Source organism: Pristiophorus japonicus, chromosome 8, assembly GCF_044704955.1.
Source record: "Pristiophorus japonicus isolate sPriJap1 chromosome 8, sPriJap1.hap1, whole genome shotgun sequence".
NCBI lineage: Eukaryota > Metazoa > Chordata > Chondrichthyes > Pristiophoridae > Pristiophorus > Pristiophorus japonicus.
The window spans coordinates 181,396,822-181,420,437 of NC_091984.1; the positions used below are offsets into that span (position 1 = coordinate 181,396,822).

Consider the following 23,616-nt stretch of genomic DNA (forward strand, 5'->3'; position numbering starts at 1 on the left):
TGCGAACTATGTGGCCTGCCCAGTGGAGCTGATCAAGTGTGGTCAGTGCTTCAATGCTGGGGATGTTGGCCTGGACAAGGACGCTAACGTTCGTGCGTCTGTCCTCCCAGGGGATTTGCAGGATCTTGCAGAGAAATCGCTGGTGGTATTTCTCCAGCGACTTGAGTTATCTACTGTACATAGTCCACGTCTCTGAGCCATACAGGAGGGCGGGTATTACTACGGCCCTGTATACCATGAGCTTGGTGAGTTTTGAGGGACTGGTCTACACTCTTTTCCTCAGGCAGCTGAAGGCTGTACTGGCACACTGGAGGCGGTGTTGAATCTCGTCGTCAATGCCTGCTCTTGTTGATAGAAGGCTCCCGAGATAGGGGAAGTGGTCCACGTTGTCCAGGGCCACGCCGTGGATCTTGATGTCTGGGGGGGCAGTGCTATGCAGCGAGGACAGGCTGGCAGAGGACCTTTGTCTTACTAATGTTTAGCGCAAGGCCCATGGTTTCATATGTCTCGGTAAATACGTCGACTATGTCCTGGAGTTCAGCTTCTGTGTGTGCACAGACATAGGCATCGTCCGTGTACTGTAGCTCGACGACAGAGGTTGGAGTGGTCAGGGACCTTGGCCTGGAGACAGCGAAGGTTGAACAGCTTCCCACTGGTTCTGTAATTTAGTTCCACTCCAGCGGGGAGCTTATCAACTGTGAGGTGGAGCATGGCAGCGAGGAAGATTGAGAAGAGGGTTGGGGCGATGACGCAGCCCTGCTTGACCCCAGTCCGGACATGAATTGGGTCTGTGACAGATCCATTGGTAAGGATCATGGCTTGAATGTCGTCGTGGAGCAGATGGAGGATGGGGACGTACTTTTGGGGGCATCCGAAACGGAGGAGGACGCTCCATAGACCCTCGCGGTTGACAGTGTCAAAGACCTTTGTAAGGTACCAGCCAAAAACTGGTACAGTAACAACCCCCTCCCCATCTCTAATGGAAGAGATGTTGTCAAGACTAAAACAGTTCAGGAACTCAACCTTGCCCAATTAGGATACAGGCCGATTCTTCAGCTAGCTGACTTTGCCCATCCCCGTGTGAAATATACTGCACTGCCTCCTACTCAAATATACATCATATTATTGATTACTGTCCTTTTGATTAAATATTTATTACATGCAGGCCAGAGCATCGCCATATCCATTTCTTTGCACATCGTCACTGGAACTCCAGGTTGGGCTCCCACATTCTTAGCTGGCCACAACCTCTAAGAAATAAGAGCAGGAGTAGGCGATTTGCGCCCTCAAGCCTGCTCCGACATTTGATATCATGGCTAATCTGATCTTGGGCTCAGCTCCACTTCCCTGCCCGCTACCCATAACCCTTTACTCCCTTATCATTCAAAATTTGAACACAACATTTTTAGTTGAAGGAAATCAAACTGCTGATACAAAATGCAAGTTACCACTTTACCAGGAGCCCCTTCAGATTGAAAGGGTAGTACAATGCCATGTAAATTGCCACAATGATACAACACCGATTACAAGGCTACAACATGCCATATGCAGGACTTGCAAGCAGCAAAATTCAGAATGTAAATTTAACATATAAAAATATTTGCACTATCAACTGTTTTAGAAACAAATATTTAAACTCCATTTTCCTATGTTTTAAGATTAGACAAGTTTGACCCTGTAATCCCATGGAGGTATCGTTCACTTTCACCTTCCTCCCAGCTTTTGCAAAGAGCTGATTATTGGAACTGTTGGTTTACATTTTGCTGAGACCTTGAAGTCAGAGAGGTAGCAGTCAAATTATGCCTAAAAAGTGGCTGCTCTTGACACGCACTCCACTGTAGGTGTTAGAACCTTTAAGAATTTTCAACCAATTTTGTTACATTTTACACATTACATAGCACCCAGTAAATCCTCACAAAATAAAATTAAAACAGCATGGAAAGCATGCACATTTAAGCACAGAAGACAATAGAAATCAGTGAAATTGCTTGCTAACATTCATCATTTAGGCTCACGCATGAAGAACAGCCACTTATGTAGGATACGGGAGGCAGCTGCACACGGTGATTGTAGAGCCACCAGACATCGCAGTAGAGCTAGAGGATATTATTAAAAGAGAAATGGTACTAAAGAAGTTACTCAAAACTAAGGAAGAAATAGCAGAGGCTCAGACACTAACTTTCCAAGTCCACAGTGATGCTTGAACCTATAACTTAGACAAAAATGCTAACAACTGAGCCAAGCTGACACTTAAGATACCATGTAAGAAATTTATAGCAAAGATGATGGCACATGAAATTAAGAGGAAATGAGGCTAATTGATAATTAGAGGGTATAAAGCATTGGACCAGGGTAAAAGGAAATTCCTTGGACTTGAAGGATGCAGTCAATGATGTTCCACAATGGCTGGTATTATAGTGATCCGTATTTTGAAACGGAAGGAACAGGAGATGCATTTTATAGCAATTAAAATAGCATTCATATAGCATCTTTCACGACACCAGATCATCCCAAAGCGCTTTACAGACAATAAAGTACTTTTGGAGTGTAGTCATTGTTGTAATGTAGAAAACACGGCAGCCAATTTGCAGGCAGCAAACCCCCACAAACAAGAATGTGGTAATAACCAGATAATCTGTTTTTGTGATGTTAATTGAGGGATAAATATAGGCCAGGACACCAGGGATAACTCCCCTACTCTTCTGCAAAATATTGCCATGGGATCTTTTACATTTAATTGAGAACAAACGGGGCCTCAGTTTAACGTCACATACGAAAGACGGCACCTCCGACAGCGTAGCACTCCCTCAGTACTGCACAGTGTCAGCCTAGATTTTAGTGCAAGGGAGTTGAACTCCCAACCTTCTGACTCAGTTTGGAAATGGAAAGATATGGAAAATTGTGGCAAGCCCTGAGAAAGACTGCAGGAGGACATAGTAGCTCTCGCAGGACACTTTGGAAGAAGAGGGCCAGAGTTCACCTTCAATAGTACTTTTTTAAATGAAGTAGAGCAGAGAAGCTTTGGTGTGCAGATGCACATATCATTACAGATAACAGAGCAAGTAAATAAGGCCATAAACGACAGCAAGTGGAATCTTCGGTTTTATATCTAGAATGCAAAAACAAGGGGATACTGGGGCAGAAATTCCGGCCTCCCCAGGTCCGTATGGAGTGTGTATGGACGGACCCGGGAAGGCATTGCAAAAGCCAGTTTTCAGCGCACAATGCGTATGCGCTGAAAACCGGCTTTTTCGATCAGTCAAGCTGGAGCTTGACAGATCTTCCGCATCTCTGGAGCGAGGACATTTGCAAGGCCAACATTGCGGGATTTACCCATATCTTGCCCAGAAAATGTCCTCAAAACTCTTGCACCTGATAAAAGCAGGCACATAGCCTACTTTTACAGGCGTAAGTTTTAATATACACAAAAACATTTTTAAATAAAATTATAAAAACACGTTATTGTTAACAACCCTCCCCACTTTGGTAAATTTATTTTAAACCATAATTAAAAAAACATTTTTTTTTAAATTGGAAATATATACTTTTAAAATACATAAAAACTTTAATTTAAATTAATAAAAAATGCCATATTTTTTCTACTTTTTATTATTGGTTTTGTGTATTTTGGGGGCTGTTTCACATTCATAATAATGGGAACTCCAAATTACGGAGTTCCCATTATGAATGAGAACATACTATACCTGATTGGCTGCCCAGAGCCATGTGACTCCAGCTCCAGGCCTGTGCATGTTCTGACGTGCACTCGCTGTGACACGCAGAGGAGGCCTCTGCACCGGGAACTCACGTGGGTGCAGCAGGATAAGGTAAGTGCGCATTTTTTTAAAGTTTTTTACCCAATGGGCCGACTGGGATTTCTGGGCCAATACTGAAGTTAGACCGCAAATTAAGTATTGTGTGTAACTTTGGTCAACACGTTATAGGAAGGATATCAATGCAATGGAAAATGTTTGGGGTTTACAGTTATGCAGGGAAGCATAAAAGAAAGTCTTGTTGCAATTATAAAAGGCTTTGGTGAGACGATATCAAAGGAAGGATACACTTGCCTTAGAGGGGATGCAACAAAGGTTCACTAGATTTATTCCCGGGATGAGAGGGGTGTCCTATGAGGAGAGATTGAGTAGAATGGGTCTATACTCTCTGAAGTTTAGAAGAATGAGAGGTAATCGCATTGAAATTCTTAGCGGGTTTGACAGGGTAGATGCAGAGAGGCTGTTTCTCCTGACTGGAGAGTCTGGAACTAAGGCTCATAGTCTCAGGATAAGGGGGTCAGCCATTTAGGTCAGATATGTGGAGAAATTTCTTCACTCAGAGGATGGTGAATCTTTGGAATTCTCTACCCCAGAGAGTTGTGGATGATCAGTCCACGAGTATATTCAAGACAGAGATCAACAGATTTTGTACACTAAGGGAATCAAGGGATATGGGGATAGGGCAGGAAAGTGGCATTGATGTAGAAGTTCAGCCATGATCATGAATGGCAAAGTAGGCTCGATGGGCTGCATGGCTTATTCCTGATCCTATTTCTTATGTTCGAGAAGTTTAATTTATTTTTCCCAATAGAGCAAAGCAGATAGAGTGTTGAGCCTGTTGGAGGTATTGAAGATCATGAAGACTTATGATAGGCAGGTTAAATAGTAATGTTTCCATTGTGCTGCAAGATGGTAAGGAGGCAAAAATTTATGACAAAAAAAAAATCAGAAAAAAATGTCTTTACAGGTGATTATAATATTGAATTCTCTACCACAAATCAACGAAGAGTCCACAACTACTTAGGGAATTAGACAGTTGCTTGAAAAAGAGGAATATTAAAAGGAGCATGGGGAGCAAGCTGCAGAGCAAGGTTGGGCTAAGTGACTTGTGGAGAAAAACACTGGCGTATACTTGATGGGTCAATTGACCTGGTTTGTGTGTTCTAACGTGGAACTTGTACTGACTGACATCTACCTCTCCACAACTGCCTACTGGTGTCCCTTTAAAAGCTAAAACCATATTGAATATGCAGAACATAAAGGGCTGCATAATGCGCATTAAAGTCGACGCTTCAGGCCGCAGATTCCGGCGCGGCGCATGCGCGGCTCCGGAGCGGAACGGTGTTTAACTCGGCCCCCTAGCGGCTGGACATCGTCCTATTCTGGAGACTTCGAGACGTTTCTCTCCTGTTCAATCCTCACGGTGTTACAGCAGATGCAAAAGCATTCTACTCATTAACTGTAAAACTATATACAATAAACTATTCGGATTACAGAAACAGGAAATTACAACTTGCGCTGCCTTTCCAGGTAGCAATTGGGATAACACATCCAGCCAGTGTTGGGCTTTCATCGGGCGGGGAACTAAATACGTTTGCAGACATTGTATTAGTTTGCAAGCATGACATAGGTGCGCCAAAAGTGAACGGGATTCTTAAAGTTCACATAACATTCACTGCAATGCATTATTAACGAGTGCAATATGCGAATATGCTTGCTGGATCGACACTGTAAACATTAGCGCAAGTGTCCTAAACAGAAAAACAAAGGTTTCAGACCATCGCTAATGCACAACACTGATTATGCAGGGCCGCTGAAAAACCGAGTGCAAATAATCATTCTGATTATGCACAGTCCCGCCCAACAGTGCATTGCTGCACATGCACCAACGGCGCATGCATACCTTTAACGGCGAAGGTCAGAGGCGGGCGACCATGAAAGCGCTTTTTTTTTGCACCACAGCTGTTGGGCACGCGCAGACCGTGCGGCGGGCTGTGCAGTCGCGCCCGCGCGCACAGCCCGACATTCCCGGGGAACCAGACGCCGCCAGCTCACCTAACCCCGCGGGCACAGGGAGAGGGAGGGCGGCATCACCAACGGGCACCTCAAACACCGTCCGAGCCACAGCGAGCGCGGAAGTCGCGCCGTGTGTTTACATATATATCCTTCTCCTACTCCCATTGCCATTCACCTGTACATTAATCGCGCTCCGCTTCTCGCCCCGCTGTTTATTCTCGCCGTCCGCCTTCGCCTTTACGTCGTGACGTCATCGGTTGAATTTTCCGACGACGCAGCCTGCCATTGGGCGGCTGGTCAGGCCCGAGCATGCGCAGTCAGCAATCCCGAAGACCGTTTGAACGTGATGCAATCGCCATCTTTGTGAGGGGCAGAAAGGCCGCAACGTCGCGGAATGACGGCACGGCAGGTAACGGTTGTCATCATAACACCATTGTCGGCAGTGACAGTGGCTGGGTGGGCACACAGCTGTTTTCTGTGCCGGTTTAAAGCCAGGTTTTATTTTTAAGGAGGAAAGATATAGAGTCCAAAACACCAGAGTGAATTCAGTTAAAACTAGTTTTTATTTTATACCAGGGTACATTCAGTGAAAAACAGTTTTTTAAATTTTAAACCAGGGCAAATACAGTGAATACCAGTTTTTATTTGAAACATTACTAAACCTCGAAGACAAGCATGGGACTAACCAGGCACAGATAAGCTAAATGACAACACACAATTATTTACAGTTTGCCAACACCACTTTTATGGACCTTAGTGGTAGTGTGTCCAAAGTTCTGGCAAGCAGATACTTGCAGCGGTTCCATCAAATTCATTTTGTCAAGATTGGGTTTCCTGGAATATTGGATGTAGCCAAGTTCTCAACACCAGAGGAGAGAAGAAGAGAAAAAAATTCATCCAGAGGGTGGTGGATGGCCTGGAACTCACTGCCTGAAAGGATGGTCGAAGAAGAAACCCTCATCACATTAAAAAAAAGTGCTTGGATGTGCACTTAAAGAGCTGTGACCTACAGGGCTACGGACCTAATGCTGGAAGGTGGGATTAGGCTGGGTAGCTCTTTTTAAACCGGCATGGACCAAATGGCCCTTTGTGTCATAATTTTTTTATGATTCTATGATCAGCTGAGTGGGACATTGGGGATGGAAGAAACAGCGCAGCTCAAATTTGGAAAGAACAGAAAGACTTGCATTTATATAGGGCTTTTCACAACTTCAGGACATCCCAAAGTGCTTTCTAATCAATTAAGTAGTTTTCAAATATAGTCCCTGTTGTAATGTAGAAAACGCAGCAGCCAAAATCTGCCAACACATGTACCGGTTTCTGCCTAACAAATGTCACAATGCCAACAAAATGACTACTGCTGGTCACCCAAGAATATTTGGTACTTCATCAACAATTAAATGCCTCCCAATGTTTCCAAACACTCTAAAGGGCTAAACTTTCAGCGCATTCTTGCCCATTTAGCATCCATATAAGCACTGAGATGCAGTTTATCGCCCGTATTTACTAAAAACTGGAAACTAGCGCCCAATTATCGCCTATTTATCGCCGGCCCACCTTTCGGCACACGTGAATGTATTGCATTGCCCGGCCTAAGTTTTAAAAACTAAAATATGACGTCAAGGTCGAGAATAATGCTGAAAATGGAAACTTGTGCCCGATTATTGCCCAGATGATCGCCGACCGCTGCTTTCGGCATTTCGCCCGCACTTCGCCGAAATGATCGCTGGCCGAAAAAGTAACTGAAAAAAAGCTGCACTCACCTGACCTTAAGTTGGCAGCACTCGGCACTACGGATGCCATTTTGAAAGTCGGAGAATCTGTACTGAAAGGCCACTTCAAGTGCTTGTGAGGAGAATCAATTTGTGAGTGATTTTAAGGACCTTTTTTACTCTTGCCACTCATCTATTCACATTTGTATCTGTTGAGGACAAATTGAGGGCATTTATAGTGATGCGTCCTATAATTTCTCAACCAGTATTGGTCACTAATTTACATGCTGCAGAACAGAGATGGGAGAAGGTATATTGAAGAGCATTATGTGCCCAATGAAAGAGATGGCAGACTGCAGCGGAGGAGGAGATGTTACACCCAATGCATTTACAGGAATAAGCGATCATACCTGAACTTGTCCGATAACATGTGCGTTAGGCGGCTGCGCTTCCGAAAGGAGGCCATCAGTGACATATGCCAGCTAATTAAGGGAGATCTGCAGCCTACCAGCACCATCAGGACCGCACTGTCCGTTGAGGTTAAGGTTATTGCGGCACTTTCCTTCTACACATCAGGCTCCTTTCAGGTCTCGGCTGGCGACATTTGCTATATCTCTCAGCACGCCACACATTGCTCCATTCGACAGGTGACTGAAGCCCTTTATGCATGCAGGATGGGCTTTAGAAGCTTCGCTATGACCAGGGAGGCACAGACTGAGAGGGCTTTGGATTTCTCGCAAATAGCAAACTTCCCCAAGGTGCAGGAAGCAACAAACTGTACGCACATCGCCCTATGAGCACCTTTACAGGATAAGGAGGTGTTTCGGAATGGAAATGGATTCCACTCCCTGAGTGTGCAGCTTTTTGTCGACCACAAACAAATATTCATGGCAGTAAATGCAAATTTTCCAGGCAGCATCCATGATGTGCACATCTTGCGTGAGAGCACTGTTTCTGACCTGTTTAACAGTCAGCCACAAGGTCACGGTTGGATGCTGAGGGATAAAGAATATGGCCCCCTGCGTGAGCCCCAGACGGAAGCCGAGAAGTGCTACAATGAAAGCCATATAGCTACACGCAATGTCATTGAAAAGACAATTGGAGTGCTTAAGCAGCGCTTTAAATGCCTGGACCACTCAAGAGGCAACCTACAATACCACCCTGAGCAGGTCGCTGAGTTCATTGTGGTGTGCTGCATGTTGCATAACCTAGCTATGAGGAGAGGGCAACAATTGCCAGATGGGACCGCCGGTCCACCTCAGGAGAGAGGGGAGGAGGATGAGGTGGAGGATGACGAGGACCTCGGGGAGGACAATCAGCCTGGCGATGAACCCATGCCCCCACGCACCCCCCCCCCCCACCCCGCGCAAGACTGGAAAAGCTCCGTGGTAGTTACGCAGCTGCAAAATTCTTGCGTCAGCAGCTCATAAATGAAAGCTTTGCGTGAACGTACATTGGTGACAGTTACAGTTGCATTACATTTCATCCTTGCCTGACCTGGACAATTGTAAAGTTAAATAAAAATGTTTAATAATTAAAGACAAATTTGAAAATTTTTACAACAAACATATACAACACCACCTCCCCACCCCCAACATTCAACAGTATTTTTAACACAACAATAACATAACAACACCCTAACACCATCCCCAACAGTGAACATTTAACAAAAAATTATTTTTAACAAGAACTAATGTACAACGCCCCCCCCCCCCTCGCTCCCACCTGTGGCCACGCTTCCCCTCCTGAACCTTGACGCCCCCCCCCCCCCCTTATAGTAATCCCCTGTAGAATCCCCAAGTAATGGGACCAATACGTCTTGCAGCAGGGGACCTCAAGGCCTGCTGCTGAAGGGTGGGGGGAGGGGGGGGGGGTTGGGGGCGAGTGACTTGGCAGAATCTCCTCAGTGTCTGGAGGAGAAGACGTTTCCAAAGAAATATCTTCGGAGTCAGAAGGAAGTTCTTCCTCTTGACTCGCATCTGTCCTGGTGCTTGGTGGGACCTCACCTTGGGGTGCAGTGCCATCTCCCGACACTATCGCATGCCGCAAGGCATGGACAGCGTCGGTTGTTTGCCCCATTGCCACAACTATCTGCTCCATGCCCGCCGTTATTCGTGCGGACATTGTGGCAATGATTCCGGTCAACCCACCTGTTGCCTGGAGGAGCTCTTGACCTATGTCGACGCTCGCCCTTGACATTGATACCATGATCTGCCCATCGCAGTGCGTGCCTACCTCGCCGACTCAACCTCCGTGGGGTTGGCATGGGCACTGTATGTCTTGGAGTCGCCTGCTGCAAGCCGCTTAGCCCCGCTACTTCATCTGTCGATGAAGACGTAGCCTCAGGTACCACAGATGACAGGTGGTCCTCTTCCTCCTCCTCAGTAGTCTCCTCCTCTGGACCCATGGTGATGACCACCTACAGCGGCAAAGGCGTTTGTGCAGGGGCCTCCCTTTGCACCTCGGGAGACTTGGTAGCTGCAAAACATAATTGAGGTTATTAGAAGAGAAGGGTAGACATGAGAATGCTTTCACTGTGCTGGCATATGTACGAGGAGCAACACTACTGCAGTAAATGTGAACGAGGGACGTTACATATGAATCATATAGTTGTACATCTATGGAATTCTCTGCCCCAGAGAGCTGTGGAGGCTGGGTCATTGAATATATTTAAGGAGGAGATGGACAGATTTTTGAGCGATAAGGGAGTAAAGGGTTATGGGGAGCGGGCAGGGAAGTAGAGCTGAGTCCATGATCAGATCAGCCATGATCTTATAGCATGGCGGACCAGGCTCGAGGGGCCAAATGGCCTGCTCCTGCTCCTGCTCCTAAATCTTATGTTCTTATGTTGTTAACCTGAGAGTAGTACAGAAGAGGCATGCAAAACATGACTTTATTCATATATTATAATGAAATGCCATTAAATTACTTTAAATTACCACTGGTTTACCACTGCTTTACACATTACTCACGTGGCGCAACAACAGGATCTGCACCACCACGGGTGGCAGAACGACTGTGGCTGCCCACTGGTGCTGCAGCACGTTCCTCTAAGTCAGTCAGTGCCTGTATTTCAGCAGGGCCTACTCCGTTGCGCCTCTGTTCCACCCGATTCTTAGATTTCTTCCTCTGCAAACGTGACAAGAGCATGACATAAGCTAATTGACTAGGTACTATTATGGAAAGACAAGAGATTCTAATGTTGTATGATAATACTGTTTGTATCCACAATGGATGCATGGTTATAACATCTAAGTTCAGAGAAAATATTTAATAAGATCGTGTTTAGGAACTAATGCTTGACACCAAACATCTCGCGTACAATCTCCAGGAAGGGCCCCATCCACGGGCTGTTGTAATCGGCGCCTGAGGGGAGGTAGACGGTTTATTTGACTCGATGGAGGTCCTCCGGGGGGAGGGGGGGTGGAGGAATCAGGACCGCTGGTGAGCTTGGCAAAGACAGGAGTGTAATGGGAGGGGGCTGTGCTCGGAGACCTCCATGTGCCGGAGCTAATGTCCCAAAGTGTCCCAGGGTACACAGTGAGCCAGGGCAGCTCTCCCCTAGTCCAGGCTGGGTCATGCTGTGAATGACAGCAGCCGGAGAGACTCACACAGTCTGGGAAAAGGTGACCGGACCCCTCAGTGCTCAGTCGTGCCCTATCCACCAATGTAACCAAAAAGGAGACCGTGCCCAAATTAGACTTAAAGGGTGCAGTTTCTGACCCCAGTCCAAATTTTAGCAGGGAAGCTACGCAAGATTACCCAGCTTCATTACAATCTGGCAGATTTATATATTCAGTGGATCATTACAATTTAAAATCTATTTAATACTTATTCTTGCAGAAGAAACCAGGCTGTTCCACCTCTTGTGGCACTGGTCGGACTCTGCCTATCGTGAGACACAGACAACACAATATCTGCGATTTCGCCCTATATTTTGTGATACATTCCGGGTGGAGGTTTCCCATGCCCACCCCGAGTTAATTGGCCCCACCGAGTCTCGACCTCATTTACTAACACCTCATTTGCCTCGCCCGAGAAGGATTTTGCCTTCCTTCTCCCTGCAACCTCCTGCAGACTTTCTCGAGTCCTCCTGGGATATCTCCATAATTTTTAACTTTATCACTCGGTTTAGCACTCCTTCACAACAATTTTTTATCTTTTAGCACTCCTTCACAATCTTTAGCACTCCTTCACAATCTCAAAAGCTCTTCTCTCTCTCCCTCCCTTTGTCTTCTGAGCATGCGCAGATGACCCGACCTCCCGAATCGTGGGAAAAGTTATTTGGTTATTAAAAAAAAAAGGGCATGCGCAGAATGGTCGTTGTTATGGACGCCAGCCTTGCACGACTAAATACATCGCTATGGCCCATTTCACATTGCTCAGACCCATTTCACATCGCTAAGGCTATCGCGCAAAATAAAAAGCTGAAACTAATGGTCAAAAAAATGTGTGATTAAAAAATTACTAAGGCCGGAAATATCGCCCATTTTGTGGCGATAGCGATCATAATGAAAAGTCTAGCCCTCTCATCATAGGCAGTCATCATCATAGGCAGTCCGTCGGAATCGAGGAAGACTTGCTTCCACTCTTAACATGAGTTCTTAGGTGCTGAACAGTCCAATACGAGAACCACAGTCTCTGTCACAGGTGAGACATATAGTCGTTGAGGGAAGGGGTGGTTGTGACTGGTTTGCCATATGCTCTTTCCGCTGCCTGCGCTTGATTTCTGCATGCTCTCGGCGACGAGATTCGAGGTGCTCAGCATTCTCCCGGATGCACTTCTTCCACTTAAGGCAGTCTTTGGCCAGGGACTCCCAGGTGTCAGTGGGGATGATGCATTTTATCAGGGAGGCTTTGAGGGTATCCTTGTAATGTTTCTGCTGCCCACCTTGGACTCGTTTGCCGTGAAGGAGTTCAGAGTAGAGTGCTTGCTTTGGGAGTCTCGTGTCTGGCATGTGAACTATGTGGCCTGCCCAGCGGAACTGATCAAGTGTGGTCAGTGCTTTCAATGCTGGGGATGTTGGCTTGGTCGAGGATGCTAATGTTGGTGCATCTGTCCTCCCAGGGGATTTGTAGGATCTTGTGGAGACACTGTTGGTGGTATTTCTCCAGCGACTTGAGGTGTCTACTGTACATGGTCCATGTTTCTGAGCCATAAAGGAGGGAGGGTATTACTACAGCCCTGTAGACCATGAGCTTGGTGACAGTTTTGAGGGCCTGGTCTTCAAACACTCTTTTCCTCAGGCGGCCGAAGGCTGCACTGGCGCACTGGAGGCGGTGTTGAATCTCGTCGTCAATGCCTGCTCTTGATGATAGGAGGCTCCCGAGATATGGGAAGTGGTCCACGTTGTCCAGGGCCGCGCCGTGGATCTTGATGACTGGGGGGCAGTGCTGTGCGGCGAGGACAGGCTGGTGGAGGACCTTTGTCTTACTGATATTTAGCGTAAGGCTCATGCTTTCGTATGCCTCAATAAATACATCGAATATGTCCTGAAGTTCAGCCTCGTATGTGCGCAGATGCAGACGCAGGCGTCGTCCGCGTACTGTAGTTCGACGACAGAGGTTGGGGTGGTCTTGGACCTGGCCTGGAGACGGCGAAGGTTGAACAGATTCCCACTGGTTCTGTAGTTTAGTTCCACTCCAGCGGGGAGCTTGTCGACTGTGAGATGGAGCATGGCAGCGAGCCCTCTATTTTTAATTTTGCCATTCAGAGTTTCTGCACAGAGATCTTAATCGAAAAAAGAGGTAGGGGATGGGGATGAGGGGGGGTGGGGGGAGAAAGAATGTGAACTAATAAAGGGGGGACAGAGAGAGCGTGAACATCAAAAGGAAGGACAGAGAAGGAGAGAGAACAACTAAAGTGGGGGCGGGAAAAGTAACTACCTCCAAGGGAGTCAGACAGAATGTAAACCTGAAAAGGAGGCAGAGACAGTGAACCAAGAGAAAAGGAGAGTTATACACTAATGGTCGAATGGGAATTTTTCACATTTGCCAGTTTCATTATCCTTGGATAGAGGGACATGAGCTGGAGAGTTTTAGATTTATTCATCCAGCTGTAAACATATTTGAGAACAACTGTGTTAAGTTCAGAATAACTCCTCTAGACTGTGTTGTAAGCTCAAACCATTGTGACCTTGGTCTCTTTAATATAACTCCAAAGTGAGGCAGCAGCGTGGTGGACTGCTTTTTATAACTGCTTGCACCAGGGTACACAGGTGACCCATAGGTCTCCCACACGTGTACCCTCTAGTGGCAAATCTTACACACAGGTGAGGTTCACATACATAACATCACTTCCCCCTCCAAAGTCTTGAGTCAAGTTATTTACAGGTTGAGGCGATCTGGCGGTCTGCGTTCCCGGGTCGATCGCCTGAGTTGACATCCTGGCATGGGTGAGTTGGTCGGATCATCGCTGCACGGCAGCTCGGCTGGTCTGATCGGACTGCCGCGCAAGGTGGGTTCATTCTCGTGGTCGACAGCGGGGTCAATTGCAGGTTGGGTGTGTGTTGTTGGATCATAGATGGTAGGGTCTTCTTCAAACTATTTTTGGTAGTCAGTGAATCGCAGTTTGGTCTGATCCAGGTGCTTTCTGCACGTTTGCCCATTCAACAATTTCACAACAAACACTCTATTCCCCTCCTTGGCTAAGACAGTGCCAGCAATCCACTTGGGACCGTGACCGTAATTTAGAACAAACACCGGATCATTGACTTCAATGTCATGCGAGGCCGCCGCGCGATCATGGTACACGTTATGCCTGTGCCGCCGGGTTTCTACGTGTTCATTGAGATCCGGGTGTAAGGAGAGCCTGGTTTTGAGTACTCTCTTCATTAACAATTCTGCAGAGGGAACCCTGGTGAGTGAGTGGGGGCGCGTCCGGTAGCTGAGCAGGATCCTAGATAACCAGGTCTGCAAGGAGCCGTCCGTTACGCATCTCGAGCTTTGCTTGACTGTTTGGACTACCCATTCGGCTTGGCCATTGGATGCAGGCTTAAATGGGGCAGACCTGACATGCTTGATGCCATTGCGGGTCATGAACTCGTTGAATTCCGAGCTGGTGAAACATGGTCCATTGTCGCTGACAAGGATGTCGGGCAAACCATGGGTGATAAACATGGCCCTGAGGCTTTCAATGGTGGCAGTGGATGTACATGATGACATTATTATTCATTCAATCCATTTTGAGTAAGCATCCACTGCTACTAGAAACATCTTCCCTCGAAAAGGGCCAGTGAAATCTACGTGGACCCTGGACCACGGTTTGGAGGGGCATGACCACAGGCTCAGGGGGGTCTCCCTGGGTACGTTGCTTAGCTGTGAGCAAGTGTCGCATTGGTGTATGCATGACTCTAATTCGGAGTCAATGCCGGGTCACCAGACATGTGACCTGGCAATAGCCTTCATCATGACTCTGTCTGGGTGGGTACTGTGTAGGTCGCATATAAACGTTTCCCTGCCCTTTTAGGGCAAAATCACGCGATTCCCCCATAGGAGGCAATCCGACTGGACTGACAGTTCATCCTTGTGTCGGTGAAAAGGCTGATTCATCTTTTATTTCCTCGGGAACCCCCGACCAGCTCCCATTGAGGATGCATCTTTTCACTAGTGATAACAGGGGGTCTTGGCTGGTCCAGGTCCTGATCTGGCGAGCTGTGACGGGTGACCCCTCGCTCTCAAAAGCATCCATTACCAGAAGCAAGTCTGCCGGTTGCACCATTTCCACCCCGGTGGTGGGCAATGGCAACCGACTGAGGGCATCAGTGCAGTTCTCTGTGCCTGGTCTGTGGCAGCTTACATAGTCGTATGCAGACAATGTTAGTGCCCATCTTTGGATGCGGGATGAAGCATTGGTGTTGATACCTTTGCTTTCTGAGAGCAGTGAAGTAAGCGGTTTGTGGTCAGTTTCGAGCTCAAACCGGAGACCAAATATTCTTAACCCCGTATACACAAGCCAACGCTTCTTTCTCAACCATACAGTCGGTTCTTTAGCCTTGGATAAACTTCTGAAAAAATATGAAACCAGTTGCGGTTTGCCTGACACATTTGCTTGCTGTAACACACAACCGACCCCGTATGACGATGCATCACATGCTAGTACTAAACTAGGTCATACAATACAAGTAACTTGTTCGAGCATAGCAGGTTTCTGGCCTTGTCAAAGGCTGTTTCTTGAGATTTACCCCAACCCCAGTACTCGCCCTTGCGTAGTAACAAATGCAAGGGTTCCAGCAAAGTGCTCAACCCCGGTAGAAAGTTACCAAAGTAGTTGAGGAGTCCCAGGAACGAATGCAGCCCCGTCACGTTCTGTGGTCTGGGTGCATTCTTGATGGCCTCCGCCTTGGAGTCGGTGGGTCTGATGCTGTCCGCCGCAATCTTTCTCCCCAGAAATTCGACCTCTGGCATCAGGAAAACACACTTGGAGCATTTCAGCCTGAGTCCCACTCTGTCCAGTCGCTTTAGAACCTCTTCCAGGTTGTGCAAGTGTTCAGTGGTGTTGCGACCAGTGATCAAGATGTCGTCCTAGAACATGCATGCAATCGATTTCAGCAGACTCTCCATGTTGCTCTGGAAGAGGCCGCCGCCAAGTGAATCCCAAAGGGGCATTGTGGTACGTCAACTTCTTTGACGGTTCAGGCAGCTCCTGTGTCATGTAAGCGGAGGTTAGGTCTAGCTTGGTGAACGACTTTCCCCCTGCTAGCATTGCGAATAAGTCCTCCGCTTTGGGTAGCGGGTACTGGTCCTGTAATGAGATTCGGTTGATCATCACCTTGTAGTCCCCGCAGATTCTGACCGTCCCATCGCTCTTTAGTACTGGCACGACTGGACTGGCCCACTCGTTGAACTCGACTGGTGTTATGATTCCCTCTCGTTGAAGTCTGTCCAGCTTGATTTCGACTTTCTCTCGCATCATATATGGGACTGCTCGGGTCTTGTGATGAACGGGCCGTGCCCCAGGAACAAGATGGATCTGCACTTTGGCGCCTGTGAAGTTGCCGATGCCTGGCTCAAATAACGCCGGGAATTTCTTTAGCACGGGGCGTCATCCGCCGAGGACAGTGCTTTGATGTCGTCCCAGTTCCACTGGATCTTGCCTAGCCAGCTCCTGCCGAACAGCGTTGGGCCATCGCCTGGTACAATCCATAGTGATAAATCAGGCATCTTTTCGTCATACGATACTTTCACTGTCGCACTGCCGATATGAGTCCTTTGGTGTAAATGCGCAGTGTAGTGTGGATTGGGCTCAGTTTTGGCCTCTGTGCCTTGTTACTCCACAGTTTCTCAAAAGCCTTCTGGCTCATAATCGATTGACTCGCCCCCGTGTCTAATTCCATGGAGACTGGAAAGCCGTTAAGTTTAACTTTTAACATTATCAGTGGGCTTTTGGTGGTGAAGGTGTGTACCCCATACACTTCCTCCTCAGGAGAGTTGCCTCGGTCGCTCTCTGCTGACTTTGCCACGTGGTGAGTCCGAGGTCGCTTGCACATTCGCTGGAGGTGCCCCATTGTTCCACAACCCTTGCACACGTAGTGCTTGAATCGACATTGATGGGCTCTGTGACTGCCCCCGCAGCGCCAGCATAGTGTTAATGGATTCACATTAGCACTCCCCAGCGGCCTCTGCGGTCGTGTGGGCCCCACCATGTACAGTCCTGCCTGCTGAAGGCATTATTTTAACTACAGTACTTGCCAGTGAGCTTCGATTCTGTGAAGATATCTGTTTCGTGTTGACGCTCGTGGATGTGAAGGCTTGGGCTATCGTGATGGCCCTGCTCAGATCCAGAGATTCGGCAGTCAGCACTTTGCGAAGGATGACCTCGTGGCCAATTCCAAACACGAAAAAGTCCCGCAACATTTCCCCCAAGGATCCTGCAAAGTCGTACTGCCCCGCAAGGCGTTTTAGGTCGGCGACAAAACTTGGCAATTTCTGGCCTTTGGAGCGACGGTGCGTGTAAAAGCGGTACCTGGCCATCAGGATGCTCTCCTTTGACTTGAGGTGTTCCTCAGCCAGCGTACACAGTTCTGTATAAGATTTGTCCGTTAGTTTGACCGGTGCCAGCAAATCTTTAAGGAGGCCAAATACCGATGACCCACATACGGTGAGGAGAATCGCCCTGCGATTGATCTCTGTTTCAGCCGTGTCTAATTCGTTGGCCACAAAGTACTGATCAAGGCGTTCAATGAAGGCTTCCCAATCCTCACCCTCAACAAATCTCTCAAGAATACCAACGGCAGCTATTTCCGCGTGAAAGTTCATGATCTGTAACTCGTCACCAGTTGTTAAGTTCAGGATAACTCCACGAGACTGTGTTGTAAGCTCAAACCATTGTGACCTTGGTCTCTTTAATATAACTCCAAAGTGAGGCAGCAGCATGGTGGGACTGCCTTTTATACCTGCTTGCACCAGGGTACACAGGTGACCCATAGGTCTCCCACAGGCAGGTGTACCCTCCAGTGGCAAGTCTTACACACAAGTGAGGTTCACATACATAACAAACTTTGGTTTTTGCTTCTATTTAAAAATATATACTTTTGTCCTGGAGCTTCAGGTATTTGCAGCATTACATGTGCCCAATCCTGGTTCCTGTACATCATGAGCTTTATATAAATGCATGTTTTTATACTAAGAAGAGCTTTTGAATAAATATAAAAGCAGGCAGATTATTGCAGCGTTCTATCTATACAGTGCAACAGCAGCAACTGAATGAGCACTCCGATTAAGAATGGCAGGTATGGAAATTGTTTTATTGATAGTGCCAAATGATGACAGAACATCATCAGTCATTCAAGTGCACAGTGGTTTACATGAACAAGGAAACCACATTCGGAGAAGGTAGCATTATTTTGCCAATGTGTTGCTGTTTGCTTTCTTCTTTATAACACCCTGTAACATGTTTCTCAGGTCCTTGTAAAGGCAGCATTGCTTACTTACGTCAGGCTTCACCTGTAAATAAAAACAAGAAACTCACTTGGCTCAAACCTCCCAGCAAAACATTTTCCATTCTAATGCGTGTTACTGTATCATTCGAATGCTTTTATGACAATATCGTCCCTCCTTATTGTCACACAGTTGGAAAGATGCAATGACAACATTATGTAATATTTACATATCTAAAAGAGCAGGTCACTATACTAGTAGCAGACAGGTAGTTTATACACATTCCTCCTCCTCCTCCTCCTCGTGGTCGTGGTGTGTAGTGTAAGTTTAGGATGCGACGTTAAACTGTGGCCCCATCTTCCCTCTCAGATGAATGCAAAAGATCTGATGGCACTATTGCGAAGACGACCAGAGGTTTTCTGCAGCTCCTGGCCAATATTTATCCCTCAACCAACATCATGCACACAGATTATCTGTTCATATAAAAGCACATCTTTCCTTTTTCTTTAAATGCATTAAGCATTTATCACAAACAGTAATTTCTGGCCTAAAACAGAATAATAGTGGGAGGATTCCACTAATTTACAGAGTCTCGTGTCGGGCATGCGGACGATGTGGCCCACCCACCGGAGCTGGTTGAGCGCGGTCAGTGCTTCGATGCTGGGGATGTTGGCCTGAGCGAGAACACTGACATTGGTGTGTCTATCCTCCCAGTGAATTTGCAGGATCTTAGAGGCAGCACTGGTGGTACTTCTCCAGCGCTTTGAGAATTCTGCTGTGTATATAGTCTACATCTCTAAGCTATATAGGAGGGCGGGTATCACTACTGCCCTGTAGTCCTTAAGCTTGGTGCCGGATTTGAGGTCCTGGTCTTCAAACACTCTCTTCCTCATGCGACCGATGGCTGCACTGGCGCACTGGAGGCGATGTTGGACCTTGGTCATCGATGTCTGCCCTTGCTGATAGTAGGCTCCCAAGGTATGGAAAATGGTCCACGTTGTCCAAGGCTGTGCCGTGGATTTTGATGACCGGGGGACAGTGCTGTGGTGGGGTCAGGTTAGTGGAGGACCTTGGTCTTACGGATGTTTAGTGTAAGGCCCATGCTTTCATACGCCTCGGTGAAGATGTTAACGATGCCTTGGAGTTCAGCCTCAGTGTGCGCAGACGCAAGCGTCATCTACGTACTGTAGTTCAATGACAGAGGATGGGACGACCTTGGATCTAGCCTGGAGGCGGCGAAGGTTGAACAGGTTCCCATTGGTTCTTTAGTTTAGTTCCACTCCAGCGGGGAGCTTGTTGAGAGTGAGATGGAGCATTGCAGCAAGGAAGATCAAGAAGAGCCCTGCTTGACCCCAGTCTGGACATGGATTGGGTCGGTGGTGGATCCGTTGGTCAGAATCATGGTTTGCAGGTCATCGTGGAGCAGACGGAGGATGGTGGCAAACTTTTGGGGACAGCCAAAATGGAGGAGGACACTCCATAGTCCCTCACGGTTGACTGTGTCAAAGGCCTTTGTGAGGTCAAAGAAGGCCATGTACAAGGGTTGGTGCTGTTCCCTGCATTTCCCTTGTAGTTGTCGCGTGGTGAAGATCATGTCCGTTGTACCACTTAGTGGACGGAATCCGCATTGTGACTCTGGGAGGAGTTCTTTAACCACAGGGAGAAGACCATTGAGGAGGATTCTTGCAATGACTTTCCCAGTGGCCGACAGCAGGGAGATTTCTCTGTAGTTACCACAGTCGGACTTGTCCCCTTTTTTGAAGATGGTCACGCTTACCGCATTTCTGAGATCTCCTGGCATGCTCTTCTCCTTCCAGATAAGAGAGATGAGGTCATGCATTCATGTCAATAGTGCTTCTCCATCTTGTTGTTGAGCTGACGGATGGCCTTTTCTACCTCGGGGTTTTGCTGAGATGGTGGCGGGTAGCATGCTGCAGGATGGAGTCAAGGACACTCTCGTCGAAGGCAGAGTCTCGGTTAAGGAGATCTTCGAAGTGCTCCTTCCAGCGGGCACTGACTGCCCCGGTGTCCTTAATGGGTGCCTCTCCATTCTTGGCCAGCAGTGGGATGCGGCCTTGGGTGCTTGGGCCATAGGTGGTCTTGACTGCGCTGAAGAATCCTCGCACGTCGTGGATATCGGCCAGCTGCTGGATATCCTGTGCTTCGGCACCTACCATCTATTCTTTAGGTCGAGGGTTTTTTATTGGACTTCAGCCTTCAGCTGCCTGTAGAGCTGCTTTGCTGCTCCAGAATTGGGTTGCTGTTTTAAGTTCAGAAATGCCTTGCGCTTGCGGCTTATTAGCTCCTGGTCGTTCTCGTGAAACTAGTCTTGGTGTTTCCTGGTAGAGTCTCTTTGCAGGCATTGGTTATGGAGACCTTGAGGGCAGACTGCATCTCAGGGTCATCGAGGGTCGCCAGGTTGGCAGTGTAGGGCTTTCTTAACTGGGTCTTTGAGTGCCCCAGCATTGATTTTCCTGCGGCATTGTTTCTTTTGCCGTCGCTGTGCCATAGGAGTGCAATGAAGGTTCACCAGACTGATTCCTGGGAGGGGGGATTATCCTATGAGGAGAGATTGAGTACACGAGGCCTATATTCCCTAGAGTTTAGAAGAATGAGAGGTGATCTCATTGTAACATATAAAATGTTTACAGGGCTTGGCAGGGTAGATGCAGGGAGGATGTTTTCCCTGGTTGGGAACACAGAGTCACAGTCTCAGAAAAAGGGGTCAGCCATTTAGGACTGAGATGAGGAAAAGTTTCTTCACTCAGAGGGTGATGAATCTTTGGAATTCTCTACCCAGAGAGCTGTGGATGCACAGTTGTTGAAACATAGAAACATAGAAAATAGGTGCAGGAGTAGGCCATTCGGCCCTTCGAGCCTGCACCACCATTCAATATGATCATGGCTGATCATGCACTTCAGTACCCCATTCCTGCTTTCTCTCCATACCCCTTGATCCCTTTAGCTGTAAGGGCCACATCTAACTCCCTTTTGAATATATCTAACGAACTGGTCCCAACTGGTAGAGAATTCCACATGCTCACAACTCTCTGAGTGAAGAAGTTTCTCCTCATCCTAAATGGCTTACCCCTTATCCTTAGTCTGTGACCCCTGGTTCTGGACTTCCCCAACATTGGGAACATTCTTCCTGCATCTAACCTGTCCAATCCCGTCAGAATTTTACATGTTTCTATGAGATCCCCTCTCATTCTTTTAAATTCCATTGAATATAAGTCTAGTTGATCCAGTCTTTCTTCATACGTCAGTCCTGTCATCCCGGGAATCAGTCTGGTGAACCTTCGCTGCACTCCCTCAATAGCAAGAATGTCCTTCCTCAGATTAGAAGACCAAAACTGTACACAATATTCAAGGTGTGGCCTCACCAAGTCCCTGTACAACTGTAGTAAGACCTCCCTGATCCTAAACTCAAATCCTCTCGCTATGAAGGCCAACATGCCATTTGCCGCCTTCATCGCCTGCTATATCTGTATGCCAACTTTCAATGACTGATGTACCATGACACCCAGGTCTTGTTGCACTTCCCCTTTTACTAATCTGTCACCATTCAGATTATAATCTGCCTTCCTGTTTTTACCACCAAAGTGGATAACCTCACATTTATCTACATTATACCGCATCTACCATGTATTTACCCACTCACCTGTCCAAGTCACCCTGCAGCCTCTTAGCACCCTCCTCACAGTTCACACTGCCACCCAGCTTAGTGTTATCTGCAAACTTGGAGATATTATATTCAATTGAGTATATTAAAGGCAGAGCTCGATAGATTTTGGGATATTAAGGTAATCAAGGGATATGGGCATAGTGTAGAAATGTAGATCAGCCATGATATTGAATGGTGGAGCAGGCGCGAAGGGCGGAATGGCCTTTTCCTGCTCCTCTTATGTTTTTATAGTTGGCTAGAAGCATATTCCAAGGCTTCAGAATAGCTTGCGCTTAACTCCATAATAACCTGGGAAGGAAGTTCACAACATTTAAATCTGTCCACTCACCCGCTTGAATATTGCCTGTCACTGGACAAGGGCGGAGCAGCATTAATGGGGGCTGTGGCTCAGAGTGCCAGATAATCTGGATGAGGATAATTCACAAATGGTACTGTTAAGGGGGGAAAGAAAGTGAAGAAATTTGAGGGCAAGACCATTATAGGAATAAAAACTCCAAAAGCTTTACTTGTTCACCATTAGTAGGAAGCAGGAAATCTCAGGTCTTGCACAGCCGTATGTTTCTGCAGCTCCAAATGTCAGCTGACTTACCCAGGTGAAGGCTTGGATCATGCGGCCCAGCCAGCACTGTTCCACTTCAGCAGGTAATCCCTCAGCCGCAGCAATGCAGTCCATTACTGTTTCAATTTGTTCCTGAAACAGCCAGAAGAGACCATTCAAATTATATTTTGCATTTAAAAACAGAATTGCAAAACAAGACAAGGAAAGAAATTGCATTTATATAGCACCTTTTGCAACCTCATGACTTCCCAGTGTGCTCTCCAGCCAAAGAATTACTTTTGAAGTGCAATCACAGTTATAATGTAGGAAACACAGCAAGGTTCCACATACAGCAGTGTGATAATGACCAGATCGTTTGTTTTAGTATTGTTGGTTGAGGGATAAATATTGGCAGGAGACCTGGAGAACCCCCAGCTCTTCAACATAGTGCAATGGGATAATCCGACTGAGAGGGCAGACGAGGGCCTCGGTTTAATGTCTCATCTGAAAGATAGCATCCTCCGACAGTGCAACCACTCCCTCAGTACTGCACTGGGAGTGGCACAGCTGATTTTACTGATGAGAATTCCTATAATAGCAGTAGGCAGATTTCACCAGCACATGGGCCTGAATTTCCAATAGAGGTCTTCCCATGGGCAAACTAAACAAAAAAGGTAAAAAAACTGTGCACTTACTTGTTGCTGCTGCGCTCGCTCGAACTTCTGAACCTGAGGCCTTCACTCCTACGCATCGGAGCGCGTGCACGTCAGGACATGCGAAGGGCTGGAGCTGTAGTCACATGGCTCTGGGCAGCCAATCAAGGTACAGTATGTTCTGATTCATAATAATGGGAACTCCATAAGTTGGAGTTCCCATTATTATGAATGAGAACCACCCCCCCCATCCCCCACAAACACACAAAAAATCAATAGAAAAATACACAACATATTTAAGAATCATTTAAATTAAAGTTCTTATAAAAAAAATAATATTTTCCCGACTTTTTTTAAAGAT

General features: G+C 47.1%; 2 protein-coding genes across 6 annotated transcripts in view; one reads left to right on the forward strand and one right to left on the reverse strand.

The window, feature by feature from the left end:
• Positions 1-6,056, reverse strand: part of ccdc117 (coiled-coil domain containing 117) — a 68,421-nt gene extending 62,365 nt beyond the window's left edge. For 2 of the 4 annotated variants that reach the window (XR_011594127.1, XM_070887634.1), the window contains exon 1: positions 5,965-6,056. The gene's annotated coding sequence lies outside the window, so the exon portion shown is untranslated. The other 2 variants (XM_070887631.1, XM_070887632.1) reach the window with 2 other exon arrangements.
• A 107-nt stretch (positions 6,057-6,163) lies between these two features.
• The window catches only part of tcn2 (transcobalamin II), a 156,152-nt gene continuing 138,699 nt past the window's right edge, over positions 6,164-23,616 (forward strand). For both annotated transcript variants that reach the window (XM_070887627.1, XM_070887630.1), the window contains exon 1: positions 6,164-6,198. In XM_070887627.1, coding sequence (XP_070743728.1) covers positions 6,184-6,198 — 15 coding nt within the window. In that variant the 5' untranslated portion in view covers positions 6,164-6,183. The remainder of the gene's footprint in view (positions 6,199-23,616) is intronic.